This window comes from Danio aesculapii, chromosome 9 (assembly GCF_903798145.1).
Source record: "Danio aesculapii chromosome 9, fDanAes4.1, whole genome shotgun sequence".
NCBI classification, from domain to species: Eukaryota; Metazoa; Chordata; class Actinopteri; order Cypriniformes; family Danionidae; genus Danio; species Danio aesculapii.
This window is the reverse complement of record NC_079443.1, coordinates 45,583,040-45,602,205: the sequence shown is the minus strand read 5'-3', so window position 1 is coordinate 45,602,205 and position 19,166 is coordinate 45,583,040. Positions and strand designations below refer to the sequence as shown.

At 33.4% G+C, this 19,166-nt stretch overlaps 1 protein-coding gene across 3 annotated transcripts in view; it reads right to left on the bottom strand.

Moving 5' to 3' along the window:
* The window catches only part of itprid2 (ITPR interacting domain containing 2), a 103,441-nt gene that overhangs the window by 27,794 nt on the left and 56,481 nt on the right, over positions 1 to 19,166 (bottom strand). For all 3 annotated transcript variants that reach the window (XM_056465847.1, XM_056465848.1, XM_056465849.1), the window contains 3 exons: positions 11,251 to 11,287; positions 11,075 to 11,173; positions 8,629 to 8,837 (listed from right to left, as the gene is read on the bottom strand). In XM_056465847.1, the coding sequence (XP_056321822.1) occupies positions 8,629 to 8,837; positions 11,075 to 11,173; positions 11,251 to 11,287 (345 nt within the window). The remainder of the gene's footprint in view (positions 1 to 8,628; positions 8,838 to 11,074; positions 11,174 to 11,250; positions 11,288 to 19,166) is intronic.

Sequence of the window (19,166 nt, the reverse complement as noted above, 5' to 3'; positions counted from 1 at the left end):
AATAAATAAATAATCCTAATAATAACAGTGCAAATCATAATAAAAATAAAGAAATATTATTTATGTATAATAAACATTTGTGTACATTAATAAATAAATAAATGTAAGTTAATAAATCAATGTGTATATAAATGTACATTAATAAATAAAATAATTGTTATCCAAATAATAACAGTGTAAATAATAAATAAATATTTATTTAGTATACATATATATTTGTATACATTAACAAAGAATAAATGTATATTATAAATAAATGTGTATTAAAAATGTACATACATAAATAAATAAATAAATAAATAAATAAATAATCCTTATCCAAATTCATTCATTCATTTTCTTTTCAGCTTAATCCCTTTATTAATCTGGGGTCACCACAGCGGAATGAACCGCCAACTTATCCAGCATATGTTTTACACAGCGGATGCCCTTCCAGCTGCAACCCATCAATGGGAAACACCCATACACACTCAATCACACACATACGACCTCTGAAATAGAGACTAAGCCGAAGGAAAATGAATGATTGAATGATTATATAATATGATCTAATACGATTTAATAACATCTGAAAAACTACTGCAAATTGAACTGACTCAAAAGAATCATCAGTCTAAATGATGGCCAGAACTGACTCACTTAAACAGCAGATTAAAGTCTCAAACTAAGAATTCTGAGTCAAGAAACCTTTTCAATCTGTTATGCTGACTTTTATGAAAATCCCCTGTACAGTTACTACAACCAAAAGCAGCCCAAAGACTAACCTGCTGCTCACATGGGAGCTATTATGCAAGCGAAGTGTGTAGTCTATGAAAACAAAACGTCTTTAAAATATTAATGCGTCGCACCTCCAATTTGCACAAACAAGATCCTGCACTAAACCCTCCAAGTGTGTTGACTTTTATCAGCATCAAGCTCGTCATTTGTTATGGCAGACATAAAGGAAAAGGATTTGACAATACTGCATGCATGCGGAGGAATGATAACAAGTGATAACAAGCCAGCGATGCGTGTGTTGCTCAGAAATCAATAGTCTTCATTTATCTCCAGCACTGCAGCCCGCCGCTCTGAGTCAGCATTCAGGAACGAGTCGCAGGACGAGTGCCAGAAAAGCACAAGAGGAACAGAGAGCGAGCTTTTCAGAGACAAGCGGATCACAAACCCTACAGAGGAACCAGCAGGAGTTACGTAAGAAAAGTCAACAAGACTTACCGCACCGATAAACATTCACATACACTTCACGCTCAAAATGACCACTTACAGCCATTTGAGAATAAACAGGTTCATCACTGTAAAAAATGCTGGGTTCCACACAATTCCTTCATGTCGATTAAGTTAACTTACTAGTTTTTACAAAATTAAGTAGACTGAACATAAAACAATTAAAGGTTCAAGACACCCTCGAGTACTTTTTTTTGAGATTTTAACAGATTTGTGTGTGTTGTTTATATACACTGTGAACATCAGCTACGCTAATTATTCTCTTTATTCTCCATTTCCACCTGGGGATACTCTTCCCGAGGCCCTCAGACTATGCAGAGTCACTGATTCGATCCAAGACCAACGACGAGATGATCCCAAGGTTTCCAAATGCTGGACCAGGCCGTATCCTGAGCAGCTACTGTGGTGGTCATGGAAGAGTGGAGAACATGAGACTGATTCCTGTGACAAGACGAGTCTTCGCTGAGGCCAGCTTCCAGCCTCCGCCGCTGAGACTGCAGCTCTGCACAAGACGTTTGGCCAGCGGAGAAATTAAAATGGTCGTGCCCAACTGAGTCTGGTTTCTCTCAAGGTTTTTTTTCTTCACTTTCGCCAATTGGTGAAGTTTTTCCCTCTCTGCTGTCGCCACTGACTTGCATGGTTCGGGATCTGTAGAGCTGCGTATCGTTGGATTTGCTCTTCAGTGTTTGACTCTAGTAGTGATTATTAAACCACACTGAACTGAGCTAAACTGAACTGCATTTAAACTCTGAAAACTGAACTACACTGTTCCAATTTACGATGACCTTTTATGTGAAGCTGCTTTAACATAATATACATTGTATAAGCGCTATACAAATAAAGGTGAATTGAATTGAATTGTTGAGCATCAGTTAAGACAACGTTAGCACCTGTCAGCTTTAATTGTGGGGAAAACTGGATAATTTCAAACTTTTGTCATCTAATTTCATCTTCTGAGTTTACAATCATTTCTGGGGCGGGATCAAAATCGGTGACGTAGCGCTCGTCTGCCTGTCCAGAGATGACGTGTCGGTTTCTCATTATTATTCATAGCTGAGTTTTCTTATAGTATGAGAACAGCCTGGTTCTTAATTATTCATGAGAGCACGTGCTTTCTGAAGGCAAGGCAGACCTGCCAAGCTGTGAGACCGTGTCTGCGCACAGCACACAATATTTAGCCGTTTATGTTCAAGTCGTGTGTTTGTCTGAAAGTGTTTGTTTCCATGATCCAAGGCGTTTGTTGCATGGTTTTCCTGCGATGCTGTCAGGGCCGATACAGCAAAGCTGTTTGTGTGCAGCAAGCATTCTTGTTGGGAGAGCTGGGTTGTTGCGAGAAATGGGTTGTTGCTTTTCAATTAGTTTTTATTTCACATGACTTTTCAGGGCTCATAATTAAGGATTTACCAAATTTACCTCTGACCACATCAAAAATAAATAAATGATTATTTCCTAGCAACAAATTTTAAATAATGTGTCAAAACAAGCAAAATACAGCTGAATACATGCACTTTAATTTAACAAAACTTTTCTTTTAAAAAAAAATAGACGTTTAAAAAGAACTATTGTCATGTATCTAAAATAAGCACAGTAATCTGTCCTGGCTAAAGGTCCCAGATCACCAGTTAACTACACATAAATGGGGAGTAAATCTCATATTAAAGCAATGGTATTGTAAAAAAACGATAATAAAACCTTATTAACAAAAATAACTAAGTAAAAGAAAGCAGGTAAAAACATACGGTATGTGATAATGAAAGGATGATCACACAAACACATTAATTTTAGGCCTGTTAATAATCTGTACTAACAAAAAGGAGACAGCAGTGATGGCTGCTTACAAAAGAATATATATATATATATATATATATATATATATATATATATATATATATATATATATATATATATATATATATATATATATATATATAATTTTTTTTTTTTAATGTTGAGCTCTTGAAAGAATGGGTGCACAATCGTCGCTTTTTGTCCAGTCTATTTCAAAGAGAACCGATCGCACCAGTTGCGTTTCCTCTGAGCACGGTTGCTTCGCGCAAGTAAACGGGAATGTGCACGCTTTCTAACAGTCACGCGCACACTTTTTAACAGTGCCGCGCATCACATCACCTGTGTTTATCCTCTCATTTGGTATTCACCTGCTCTCTTTTGTTTGCAAGAATACAATTAGTTTTGTCATGCTGCTTCTTGATTCTAAGATCACATTTGCACAAATATTGGGCCATCCTAATTGTTGAACTCTGCTTTTAAGAAAACTAAAATTTCAAAATGACAGCTGAAATCTACCTGCATTTGGCGGGTGTTAATGTCAGGGCCTTGGGCTCTGGATGGCCAGTCTTCCACTGCATCTTGGTGCCACATTCATTTCAAAAGGGCGCTACCCTGTACTAAAATGGTGGATCTATTGATGCATTCCTTCCAATAGACCACAACAGTGTACACAACATCTAATGTAAATATCTATGATCTTAATAATAGGCAGGTAATAAGTCAGTAGTTAATGGTGTAAACTGTTAAACTAAGATGTTACCAAAAATTGCACTAAAGCATAGCCTCAAACAGCACATAATTTGGCTTGTCAGCCAGCCAAAGGTGCGGAAACACTCACTAAAAGTAAGCACCAAAACACAACAACCCCCGAGTGAAAATGCAGTGCACTCACCATCAACAAAAACAGGCATTATTACAGACTTCACACATCCCTACCCTGACCCAAGTTCTTCCTGTTCCGCTGCTTTGTCTTGGCTCAGTGAGAATTATGCAAATGTAGGCCAACACACAAGCTGACACAGATCTGGCACACAAGCCCTATCCTGATGTGAACGGATGGCAAAATCAGCTTCTCTCTCTCTCTCTGTTGCCGTCTGTCTCTGCCTCTCGTTGCTGTGCCCACTGAGGACAATGACTCCGTTGTGCTCTACTTCTATTGAACAGCCCTCGCGCACACAGCCTTGCTGATCGGACACTGTTTAGAATCTTAGCATTTGGGTGAAGATGCACTCCTACTAATGAAGTGCCATTGATGTTCCCAGAAGAACATTTAGTTCCATGCAACCTTTTTACTGAACAAAAGGTGGAAAAGAGTTGTGAATTAGATCTGAATTAGTTGTGAATTAGGTGGAAATGGTCAATTAAATTTCTTTCCTTTTTCGTAACATATTTTCTTGTACTTTTTGTTAATAATTCATCACACATTTATTCATATTTATATATATTTAATACAAATTCCAATTACATAGTGTTGAAAATGTAGATATGTATATGTAGATGTATATACACTCACCGGCCACTTTCTTAGGTACACCTTACTTGTAAAAAATTGGACCCCCTTTTACCTTCAGAACTGCCTTAATCCTTCATGGCATAGATTCAACAAGGTACTGGGAATATACCTCAGAGATTTTAGTCCATATTGACATGATAGCATCACGCAGTTGCTGCAGATTTGTCAGCTGCACATCCATGATGAGAATCTCACATTTCACCACACTCCAAAGGTGCTCTATTGGATTGAGATCTGGTGACTGTGGAGACCATTTGAGTTCAATGAACTCATTGTCATGTTTAAGAAACCAGTCTGAGATGATTCGCGCTTTATGACATGGCACGTTATCTTGCTGGAAGTAGCCATCAGAAGATGCACACTGTGGCCACGTTCAAAGTCACTTAAATCACCTTTCCTCCCCATTCTGATACTCGGTTTGAACTGCAGCAGATCGTCTTGAACATGTCTGCATGCCTAAATGCATTGAGTTGCTGCCATGTGATTGGCTGATTAGAAATTTGTGTTAACGAGGAGTTGGACAGGTGTACCTAATAAAGTGGCCAGTGAGTGTATATTTTTATGTACATGTATGTATGTAACAATATATGCATATATAAACGTTATATATGCATATATATATATATGTATGTATGTATGTATGTATGTATGTATATATATGCATGTATGCATATGCATATATATATATATATATATATATATATATATATATATATATATATATATATATATACATACATACATACATACATACATACATACATACATACATACATACATACATACATACATACATACATACATACATACATACATACATACATACATACATACATACATACATACATACATACATACATACATACATACATATATATATATATATATATGCATATATAACGTTTATATATGCATATATTGTTGTGGTTTCTTTTTCTGATTGTTGTAAAACATAATAATAATTATTATCTTTTTTTCTCCGCTCCGTTAATGATTTAATAATAACTGTTGTGTTGACTTTATTGTGTTTGATATATTATTTTCTGTATTGTTTAGCTATTCAATTAAGTCATGGGACTATAGTGTTCAAATTAACTCCAGACGCACCTGAACATTGTTATCCTGATGCAGGCAAGTGTTGCCAAAACGTAGGAGCGTAGGTTGTTTTTAAAGAATAGCCACGTTAATATTCATTCCTTTTCCTTTGGCTTAGTCGCTTTATTAATCAGGGGTCGCCACAGCGGAAAGAACCACCAACTTATCCATCATATGTTTTACGCAGCGGATGCCCTTCCAGCTGCAACCCAGTGCTCGGAAACATCCATACACTCATTCACACACAAACACTACGGCCAATTTAGTTTATTCAATTCACCTATAGCGCATGTCTTTGGACTGTGTTGGGAAAGGTTATTTGGAGAACACACAAAAAAGGTTCATCTGTGGCATTCACATTTTAAAAAATGGTTTTCATAATGATGCCATCAAAGAACATTTTAGTTATTTAAGGAGCTATTTTTTTCAAAGTGTGAAGAAAATTTTTGCAATCTAAAATAACTTTATCACAATAAAGCACCTTCCTGCACATCCCTACGTTATTTTCTCATTTCAGTACAGTTTCAATTGGACGTATGTCACAAAATAAGAAAAAAGACGGTTCCGCAGCATCCGGTCACCAGCCGACTGAAGGAAAGTTTCTTCCCTCAGACTATCAGGCTGATGAACACTTAACACACCCCACACAAACTCTTCCACACCCCTCACTGCACACCATCAATATTTAGCATGCACTGCACTTTAACCAATCTATACTTAAAACAATACTGCCTACAGCTATGTGTACACCTATTCATTGTACATATTGCTGTCAACACTGACAATTTTACATTGTCCTGTTTTTTTTTTTTGGGGAGTATGCTGTTGTATGTTGTTGTATTTTGCACTGTCGTTGTATTTGCACTGTCTGCATTTTGCACTGTCGTTGTATTTGCACTGTCTGCATTTTGCACTGTCGTTGTATTTGCACTGTCTGCATTTTGCACTGTTGTGTATTTGCACTGTCTTTTGCACTGTCTGGAGCCAGCACCTAAGCTTTTCACTCATCACAGCACACGTGCTGCTGATGATGTGACAATAAAAGTGATTGAAAAAGGAAGATCTTTTATATATATATATATATATTTTTTAGAATGAAACCTAAACCTGAATAAATGTTCTGCAATGTGGTCGAAAGTCAAACACACTTCTTTTCTAAGCACCGCAACTTCCCTCAACTCTTTCCTGGTTGTCTTTGTGTTTGTTCTCTATACTTTTATTCACTGGTTTAAAAATGACTAGAGTGAGAATCATTATCCAAAGTATTCTGTCTTATAACAAGATCACTCATTATTAATGTGATTACATACATTTTTAACGCTGAATGTAATTAGGTGGTACAATTGTAAAATGCAATGATGCTCCTGAATCAAACCAATGGTTCTCTATGATGTTAATCATAATTTATTGCAGTTTGACAAAGCATGTGTGTTGACTTCTTTATCCTGCTACAACGAAAAACTTGTCTGTCGAGATAGAGTTGAACTTTAGATGTCAGAAGCTGCTGCTACTTAGAACAAAATCTCTTTTGCCCAGAAAGGGGTTTTGAAAAGCAATGTAGAAAAGAAAAAAGTGTTTCAAGCATCCCATAATTATTACATTATGAGGGATTTAAAAGATCCTGTAAAGTTAAACTATTGACATCAATACCAAAAATACTCAATACCAACACTGATATTTGATACAATTCCAATAATTCCAGTGTTTCCTGGCGCAGTGGTGCGGCGTTGCATGGTGCGGTGTGGTGCGGCTGTTCAGACTGACACCGACACAAGGAGTCCTGGTGTTCATTTGTTTCTTTTAATGACAGCAGTAAAAAACTAAATTATTTGAACTGTACAACTGCACAAGCTAAAAATGTACATTTATTTTTATATATTTTTTATCTACAAAGTGTGAAGCTTTTGTCACTGTAGTGTATTTTGGGCTTAATTACTTACTAAATAAAGTATACTTTTATACTTGACCTTTACTTAAGTATACTTCTTTTTCCTAAGGGTGCATTTACTGACTTACCAGTCTTGTACAGCCAGGGGGAGTATTGCTACTCTGACAGCCAAATTGGGTCAAAGCTAAGGAAGCTCCGATCAGGATTTTTGCAGCTGATATTGAGTACCGATTCCTTGTCATGGTGATCGGCTGATACTGAGCACCGATTCTAATACTTCAAGCTTTATAATGCATTGAGCACATTTTCCCTCTAAGTATGAACTTTAAGAGAAGATCTCACCTTACCTAAGAGAATAAATGAAGGATGCTGCATATAATCCCTTAAACACATCTCGTATAACCATTTAGCTGTGAACGTGTCATGGCCAGAAGCAGATTTGCAGAAAATAATTCCTCCATTCATTTTACTTTGGCTTAGTCCTTTATTTATCAGGGGTTGCCACAGCGGGCGTAAAATAAAATAAAATAAAATAAAATAAAATAAAATAAAATAAAATAAAATAAAATAAAATAAAATAAAATAAAATAAAATAAAATAAAATAAAATAAAATAAAATAAAAAAAAAAAAAAAATAAAAAAAAATAAAATAAAATAAAATAAAATAAAATAAAATAAAATAAAATAAAATAAAATATATATAAATAAAACAGAAAACAAATAAAACAAAATATAAAAATAAAACAAAGCTAAATAAATTAAAAAAATATATATATATATTATAAATAAATAAAACAAAATAAAATATAACACAGGGATTAAGTAGGAATACTGTTTTGCATGCAAGCCAATAAGGTAACTTCAGAAGGCAGAGATTTCTATGACCAACATCTATTATTTGCAATTACATGCACGATGAATCACATACAATGAGACATTATGAAAGTCAACAGTCATTTTTGACTTCATATTGACTTAAGCGTTGTCCGGTTGCCTGGCTACAATGTTTTTATTTCACATCATGGTCATGCAAAATGAAACCATGATGTAATGATTATTATTGCACAGGCATGGTTATGTAAAACACGGTGGCTACAAGATGCGAAAGAATGTTTTAACATACTTGTCAGGGCGTAGTTCGGGTTCTCTAGCTCCATGCGCTGAATCTGGGCTCCCAGGTAAACTTTGATGTCGATGCCCTTAGCGTTAGATGATGCGTTGAAGAAACGAGAAGGGATTTTAGAGGCAATGTCTGGCTCTTCCCGTCCAAATCCAAGATTGTACAAGATCTCTTCTGGATCCTCCTCATACAGGTCCAGCAATTCTGAAACACTGCAGGACAAACAACATCCGTGAAGACATCCTGTAGATCTTCACATTTTTATTTTAAAGGGGGCCTATTAACAAGATGTAAAATAAGTCTCTGATGTCCCTAGAGTGTGTATGTGAAGTTTCAGCTCAAAATATAAAAGAAATCATGTTTTATAACTCTTTGAAGCCGTCACGTTTAGGCTACTTTTAGGCTGTGCATCAGCATAGCAGCAGATTCAAAACAGGACTGATGTTATCTCTCCGAAGAAAGTCTATGGAGACTATAGTGTTCAATTGTGCATGCTAAAACTCAATATATCTAAAGCTTTTTAGTCGCGGTCTAATACTTCTCACTCAGGGCTGTCTATGCTAATGAGGGAGTGATCATCACTAATGGGCAGGGCTTTCACACTGTGATGACATGTACAAAGGGAGAATGTCAATCAGAGTGTTTCTGCATGCTGTTTTTATCAAGTGTGATTATAAAAACCATTAGAGGCTGGCTATATTCACACACTGTTGCCAAAGAACTGCGTTTAAACCCTTTATAAAAGTGATTATTGCATAATAGGTCACCTTTAGCATTTGAATCCAATTTCAAATGTCAAATATCTTTGAGCAAAGATGCTGTAAAATGTCAGCCAAAAGATTTTGGACAGTTAAAGTTTGTCAATTTTCAGTCTGGTGTCTGCAATACAGTACATGAAAATAAACAATATACACTTGTTTTTCATGTTACATGCAAAACATACAGTATATTTATTAATAAAGATGTTGAATTAATAAAAAAAATGCATAATGCAAACCATTTAAAAAAAATCTGTTAAATTATACGACTGATCTGGCCACATTTCAAAATGTGCAATATATAAATAAACACATTTAAAATGGCAATCGTTTTGGTTGGGAGAAAGATTCCTTTAAAAAAAATCTAATTTGTGCGGCAGAAAAATGTGCTTAACCTTTATTTCCTGATGCTGGTTGTTTTTTTTTCTGAATCTTTGTATTATTACTTGATATTATTATCTAAATAACCAATATTGGCACTGTAGTTCAATGTCAATGTTTATATTTCAATATAAAAGCAAGCATGTTTTACATTCACTGCTTTCATGCTGCTTAATGACACAGTCATTAAGCCATTGTTTATTGTGGCCATATACACAGTCAAAACAGATGCTACACCTATTATTTATTGTTTTATAATATAATGATAAGAGAGATATGAAACTACAGTCACACAGGAAAAGGAGGAGGCTATTAAATTCTACAGGATTTCACAGCAAAACAGTTCATTATTCAGTTCAATGACATTATACAAATATATTTGATGTATACTGAAAATTTCTAAATGCATATGAAATAATTATTAGCAATAGTCAATTATTAGTCCCGTCAATTTTTTAAAAAAATATTTCCCAAACTATCTTTAACAGAACGAGGAATTTTTCACAGTATTTCCTATAATATTTTTTCTTCTGGAGAAAGTTTTATTTTGGCTAGAATAAAGCAGTTTTTATTTTTAAAAAACATTAAGGTCAATATTATTATCCCCCTTAAGTAAGTAAGTAAGTAAGTAAGTAAGTAAGTAAGTAAGTAAGTAAGTAAGTAAGTAAGTAAGGAAGGAAGGAAGGAAGGAAGGTAGGTAGGTAGGTAGGTAGGTAGGTAGGTAGGTAGGTAGGTAGGTAGGTAGGTAGGTAGGTAGGTATGTATGTATGTATGTATGTATGTATATATGTATATATATATATATATATATATGTATATATATATATATGTATATATATGTATATATATATATATATATATATATATATATATATATATATATATGTATATATGTATATATATGTATATATATATATATATATATATATATATATATATATATATATATATATATGTATATATGTATATATATGTATATATATATGTATATATATATGTATATATATGTATATATATATATATATATATATATATATATATATATATATATATATATATATATATATATATATATATATATATATATATACCTTAAGCTGAATATATATATACCTATACAACTTTAAGCTGAATGCTGGTATCTTAAAAACATGTTGTGAAATATTATGTACTGTCATCATGGCAAAGATGGAAGAAATCAGTTCTTAGAAATGAGTTATTAAAACTTTTATGTTTAGAAATTGCTATAAAATATAAAAAAATTTGTCTGTATGCACTGCGGGTGAATGAATAAACAGCAAATAAAGTACCTGGACACTGTGGCGCTGCTCTTTCCAGAACCCGTGGAGTTCATACTTCTGCCCTTCTGTTTGAATTGGCTCCTTTTGGCCTTGGCGTGCATTTCATAGCTGAGAAAATACGACGACAGTGACCGATCCGTGACCAAAAACAGTAGGACAAGCAACATTTCAGAAGTCTCACTTACCCATCGGCCTCTGTTTTCCTGTTCTGGAGGTGATTAGCTGTAGAGTGAAGAGATAAAAACAGAGTATTAAAAAAACTACCAGAAATACTATTAGATTGGCCATAGCAGTCATTCTTACCATTAATACAAGACTGCCGAATGTCATTTTTGTCATTTTTTAGTTTACATAAGAAGCTTCTTTTAATTTTAGACTGAAACTCTGTGTAACACTTTAGCTTAAGAAATAATTCACACCATTTACTACTGGCTTATAACCAGCCTATTGTCTTTAATCCTTCCCAGCGATAGAACATACATTTAGTCTTTTAAACAGCTTAATAATGATCGTATTATTAGTTATATGACTGGTAATGGGCGTCGCCATTGCTGTTAGAAGGGATACAGCCGGAAGATAATAAGATGCAACTTAATAAATAATTGTAATACTTAGTTAACTTCCGATCACAGCTGTATCCTATTTAGCAACAAAAGATCCGAGCTGCTAGATTTACGCCATGTTTATTCATAATTTTCAAACAAATACATGAAAGTAAGCAACTGTTTATCTGGACAGTTGCTAGAGAAAATATTCTAGTAACATAAACAGTGTGTATCTTACGTGAACAAAGCACACAGTTCAGATATATTGAAAAATAATTATTATTGTCATCTTTGTAGACATCCAAGTGTATTTTACAAACCTTAAATCGTATATTTTGCTAGTAGTTATGTGTATTTGAATTGTGAAATTGTGTGTAATTTGCTTGAAAGTGTGGATAAATCACACCAGTGTGATCATATACTTTAGGGACCAGCCAAGGCTGATCACACCGGTGTGATCATACAAGTGAAAGGGTTAAAATTATTTACTCATTTGAGTTTCGTTCTTCTGTTGAACACAAAATAAGATGTTTTGAAGTATGTATAGGAAACCATTGACTTCCATAGTATGTTTTCTTCTACTATGGATGTTAATGGCTACTGCTTTTGCAACACATTCTTCAAAATTACTTTTTTTGTGTTGAAAAAAAAGTCTCCTCAAGATTTGTAACCACTTGAACACAAGTAAATCTTGAATAAATGATAATGTTTGTGTGAACTGTCCCTTTAAATGTGAAGACTTCCTAATTGAAAACCAAATACCTCTGAAATCAACCTTTTAACATGACAAATGCAATTAAGAAAAGCTCAGGCTGCCTTTTTAGTACAGTGGGAGAGTTTTCAGAAATGCCCTTGCGAAGAACGATGTGACCGTGTTAATTTCCAAAAGTGATTTATTCAGCTGAGAACCATCTACTCCGGATGACAATCCACACTTTTTCCCTCAGCACTTAGCGCACAATGACAGAATTATACGTGCGCACATTCTAACCTGCCAAACGATTCGTGTTACAAATCACATTAGACACCAGGCTTTAGTTTACTAAGGAGGACAGGATTGAACACAGAAACGTGGAGGACATTAGCCAGAGCTTTTCTGGCGTTTGGTACATGCACTCATCCATCAGCCTCAGGTGAAAATGCTCAACCTCATATTTCCTCACAAATTCCCTCAAGTGCCAATTTTCCCGATTGGGGTGCTCTTGGCAATCAGATTAACATGGACAGCAGTTTATCTGATATTGAAGGGATAGTTCACCCAGAAATGAAAATTTAATACTCAGCCTCAAGGGGTTAAAGTGAGTTTCTTCATTTTGTTGAACAATAAAAAATATATATTTGAGGACTGCTATAACCATCGACGTCCATAGCATACTGTAAAAAAATCTCTCTTAGTTAAGGGTTTACTTATTTTGTGATTCACAAGTGTTTTATTTACGGTTGTTAATTGAATTATGGGATGTTGATCTCTGCTCTGTCGACTTTTAAATGTTGAAAATTTAACTCTACAGTTAAACAAAGTGACATTTTAGTAGTTTGAAATAATGCAATGTATAAGAAAAAATATATAGTGCAGGGGTAGACAATTAATTTTTTCCAAGGGGCCACATTAGACTCTGGGGCTGTTTTAGAGGGCCAGACCAATACAGTTAATTTGCTTTCAAAAAACTTTGAATGGTCAAGGACCGCCCACTATGATATATGACTGACAGGTTAACCAACTAATCACATTTCATCTTGTGCCAGGTTATGTTTGTGGGCGTGGAATGTACTCAGAATAACAGTCTATAACCAAACCGCGCATCATTCATTCACAATCAACTTTGAAAGATTACAGTACAACAACGATACGTCAATATTCAAAATAACCAGCAAGTAATAGAGAAAATCAGCAGGAGATGTGGACTTTGTTCTGAAATTCATTCATTATTTTGGTAATGCACTTCTACATAAAGATCACACAGAGTGGACAGAGATGACAGATGAGTGAGTGAAAGTTTTCTGTGTTTTATAAAAGAAAGGTTGTGTTATATTTGTGAGTATCCACAAATAAAAAAATAAATATATAAATAAATAAATAAATAAATAAATAAACAGTTCCTTTTTTAAACTAGGGCTGCAACAACAAATCGATTAAATCGATTCTTAAAAGGGTTGGAAACTAATTTTATAATCGATTCGTCATGTCACGTGACGCGGAGATATTTGATTAATAAAAAAAAAAAAATTAGTTGAGCGTGGAGCGGAGTGAACGCACTCTACCTCTCTCGTGCACTGATGCCAGCAGAGTTCGGTGCCTCATAGACATGATGGAGCAAAAAAACAAGCGGAGGTAACATTAGAGGAAAGACACACGGCGAGGAAGGGAGCAACAGCAGGGTAAATCACAACAGAATCCTGCTTTGTCCTTGGTGCTGGAGTTTACTTGTTACCAGCTTGACAAGCATGACGTGAAAAATTAAAACTGAGCTTTGCTGCGTTGACTGGTGCTGAGCCAGAGAAAGATGTGTCATATTATCACAATTATGCAGTGTTTTAACCACCCAATGCTTATTTAATATTTTAGACATGTAAATACACACTAGTACTAGTAAAACAATACATTTAGAGTTTGTAAAACACACAAGAAAGTCTATGGAATTTTAACAATCCATTTAAATATAATTATTCATATATTCAATTATTCGATGTGTATTATTCATATTAGATACATGTAGTGAATGTAACAATAAAGTTCAATCTATTCTTCTCCCAGCTGGCCAGGCACTTGCTTGCATGCATTTTGGGAGTAACGGATTAATTTATGTGCTGAATCCTCCGTGTTCTGCTTTTATGAATGAGGCATGCGAGCGGCCGCAAGTAAACATGGCGATGCCCATCCCGTCAAAGATCATGATTAAGATCATTTATACTGTCATTTAAACAACAAAAACACTTACACATTTTGTGAATTAGAATATCAGGTAGTTTATGAAATCATGAGAAAGCGTGTGAATATTTTGCATTAAAATGGAAAAGCTTAATAAAAGGGATAGATTTTATTCTGTAAACTAGATTTGGCACGTTAATCTAGTTTACAGTAGAACTCAAAAGGTCATGATCCGCACTCATTGAATAATTAATTTATATTTTGTTATTTCAAATTCTTTGGAAATATAAAACACAAACGTTTTGACCAAATTGAGCCAAAATGTTTGTGTTTTATAGCTCAGAAGAATGTGAAATAAAGAAATATAAAATAATTATTCAATGAGTGTAGATGTAATAACATGCAGCATAAATCAATCTTATGTTCTTTGAAACTGAACATGCTAGAAAATAATCTAACAGCAACTCGAATAATATTATTATCTTATTTATAAAGTAAATAATTTGATTACTTCATGTAAATGTACCCAATCAGTGCATGTTCTTATTCGGATTGTGCTTCATAAACTGACAATGCATTATATCAGTGTTTCTCAACCACATTCCTGGAGTCCCACCAGCTCTGCACATTTCCATGTCTCCTTAATCAAACACACCTGATTCAGACTATCAGCTTATTGGCATAGACTGAAAGACCTGTAATGGATGTGACAGACAAAGGAAACATCCAAAACATGCAGTGTTGGTGGTCCTTCAGGAATGTGGTTTACAAACACAGCACTGGGCCATGTTAATGCATTACTTTAGTTTAAAGGGATAGTTCACCCAAAAATGAAATTGGTGTCATCATTTACTCACACTTCACTAGTTTAAAATGACTTTGAGCTTCTTCTGTTGAACACAACAGAAGATATTTTGAAAAATGTTGGAAACTGATTGGGGATTGAGGCAATAGGTACCAACATTCTTTAAAATTTCTTCTTTTGTGTTCAACAGAAACTCATAAAGGTCTGAAACCACACAAAGGTGAGTAAATGGTGAGAATTTTCACATTTGGATGAACTATCCCTTTAACTTAAGTGGTACAATCAAAATGCTGCATAATAAATGCACTCAAATATGATTTTGGTGCTTGTTCAAATTACTTCTTCAACATGAGCTTAAACAACATAATTCTTGAGATTTTTTTGGGGGGTAACTTAACTGCTTTATGTTCAATCCACTTAAACCTAAGTTACCTTAATCGATTTGTGTTGGAAGAGTCAAAATAAATAGTGTAGAACCCTGCATAAACAATCCTGATAGTAGCCGTATGTTTCAAGCTGACATGTCGCAATAATGTTCTTTGATTTTTCAATTATTTATTTAACTTGACAACTGACATAACTGCTCAGAGTTAGGCACACAATTTATTACATTCTGACATGACTAATGGGAAGACAACTTAGTTATAAAGTCTTGTAAACACAAAGTTTGCTTGGTTATTGGTTTGCACGTAAACCAGGACAACAGGTTCTTTCAATAAGCTGTTTTTTGCTAGTTATCAGATATATAGGAGCCGAGTCAGGAACTAGTCTGGACTTGTTTCTTCACAAACACACTGAAGAGTGAGATCTGGCTGACTGCAGAAAAGGCTTGTTGTGGTGTTTAAACCAGTCATTCTAGAAGTGTAAAAATACACCCACTCAATTTAACATGAAAATAAGAATAGAGCAGAGGTCTCGTTATGCAAGAATTCAAAGCAAGTGCTTATGATGTGGATTGCTTTTAACATTTAAATATAAATGTTGTTTACTTTGTCAAGCATACTTAAAAATGCTGGGTGATTAGAACTCAAATTTAGGAAAATACAGGGGGCGGAATAAGTATTGAATGTTTTTTCCTGGGAATAATATTTCTAAAGGAGCTCTTGACATGGAATCGAACCAGATTTTGGTAAAAACCAAAACACAGTACAAACATCAAAAAAAAAATCTGATAAATGAGTTGACAAGAAGAAAGTACTGAACTGTATTTAATACCTTTTATAAAAGGCTTGTTTGGTGATGGCAGCTTAAAGATGCCTCTTATATGGAGAATAAAGTCTTATGAATCGCTCAGGTGTGAGTTTTATCACAGACTTCAACAGAGTGTAAAACTCTTGATGGTTCTGTAGCTCTCGTCTATCAAATTCGAGCTTTATTTTGTTTTTTATATTGGATTAAAGTCAGGTGATTGGCTGGGCCATTCTACAGCTTGATTTTCTTTCTTTGAAAGCATTTGAGAGTTTCCTTGGTTGTGTTTTGGATCATTGTCTCACTGAAATGTCCACCCTGGTTTCATCATCATCATCCTGGTAATGTAGATGCTGGACTGAAGCAGCTAATTAATTTGTATGTTTTTTTCAAAATATGTTTTCTTTGCACACATGGATTTCTTTAGTAGTTACCAACATTCAATGAAAATTTCTAGTCATTAGCAGCTTTACAAATATGCTTTCTGACGATTTGAATACTTGTTTCCTCTACTGTAAGTGCCATCTGAATTTTTTTTCTAACATGAATCTTTTTCTCAGCCTATAGATTAGTTATTTCACATTAAAGACAATGAAAATAACCTATTCTTAAAGCCATAAAAGTGAAGTTACTAAACCTACACACAAGGGAAATTCTAGAGGTTTTTGCATCTGAACTCTTCATTTGGACAAACACAACCATTGGGATGACTTTTTGAACCTCAACTTTAACCCAATCATTTGGGTTTGTCCATAGTTGACCCAAATTTGGGTTCAAATATCTCAGTATTTCTTAGAGCCCAAAGTCCAAAAATAACTAGTTAAATATAGATATGAACGATTCATATCATGCAATGCAAGCAAACATTCGAAGGAAAAAAGAAGTTTTCCACAGTGGAATATCTATTATTATACTTTTATCTAGACGTCAACACCCCTCCAGAAATCCATGTGGAGTTGTTTCTGAGACAGAAAGACAATTTAATTTAACATATTAAATAGTTTTATTTTAATTTAATAAGATAAAACAAAGGCATCTTTGATACTAAATGGAAAAATTCATACTGTATAAGATGCAGGTCGAAGACAACAAAAAAAAAAAAGGATTTTTGAGGATCAAAACAATAAATTATTAAATCAGCCTAAAATAAAATAGAGTATGATCAGTATTATTTTTATTTTCTTTAATTTTCACAAGTTCAGGCCAGAAAAATTTAAAATTTTCTATATATGAATATATCTACGACACTGTTAATATAACATTAATTCTCCCATATTTTCAGATTTAATGTAATACTTTTCTATTTCTACATTTCATTTGATGTAAAAACCAAAATGTCTTTGACCATTATATTTAATAAATACATATTTTAATATAATAATTATATTTCCACAAATGTTACCTGAAACATTAACACAGACAAACTGCATTTAACATGCTTTGTTAAATTGTTTTTAATAAAAATAAAAATGTTTAAATAAATTTATTTCAATATTTATTTAATTTATTTAGTTCTAGATTTATATATTTAGTTCTAGATTTATTTATTTAGTTCTATACTTAGTGAATTTAGTTAGTTCTATATTTATTTATTTAGTTCTAGATTTATTTATTTAGTTCTATATTTAATAAATTTATTTAGTTCTAGATTTATTTATTTAGTTCTTTATTTATTTATTTAGTTCTATTTTTATTTAATTTATTTAGTTCTATATGCATTTATTTAGTTCTATATAAATACATAAATAAACAAAACAAAAAAAGAATAATAAACAAACAAACAATCAAACAAACAAATATTAGTGTTGGGAAAAGGTTATTCGAGATTTTATGTTTGTTTTGACCTAATATATGTGTGTGTGTGTGTGTGTGCTATGTATATTTATTATATGTATATATTATGAATACACGCATGTATATTTTTGAGAAAATGTTTATTTACATTAAAGATATAAAATATATAAATATATAAAACACATTATACATAATTTAAAATATCTATGCAAAAAAGTGTTGTATTAACCTTTTTCTTCAAAGCGGAAGTGCGCTCATTTTTGCGATTGTTTTAGAACTTCAAATTCAGTTGCCTATGAGAGAAATGACAAGAAATAATAAATGACAGAAAACCATCAAACTGCTTGCTTTACAAACAAGTGTTTGCATAATTATACAGATAAAGTAGAATAATATAATAAGAAAATTTCAGTTTGCAACATCAAGCGACAAATCGAGCTTTTTTTAACGTCTTAAAAAAAATAAAATAAAATAAAAATAAAAAAATAAAATTAATGGAAGTGAATGAGTCCGGAAATCTTAAGCCAAAATGATTCAAATGGCTGCGCCTGCTCGTATGCGGAGAATAAGGTGAACACTTTTAGGTATAAGATAATAACCATTTTTCAAGGTATACCGTGGTTTGGAAAAGTCAAGGTTTTAAACCGTCAAAATTTTCTGCTATACCATTTCTATGGTATGTGTAAGACTTTTTTACTTTCGTTTTTTAGGAAAACAGTATCTTCAGCAGAAAAGATATACAAAGATGCTTTAAACTGTGAAAAAAAAAAAAAATAAATCAGTGTTTTTGAAATAAACACATCAAAAGTAAATAATTCATTTGAAATATTTAGCCTGCCACGTTTACTGCTCCAAAATATTATAAATGTCTCTCAAAATAAAATATATTGTGTTCAAAGG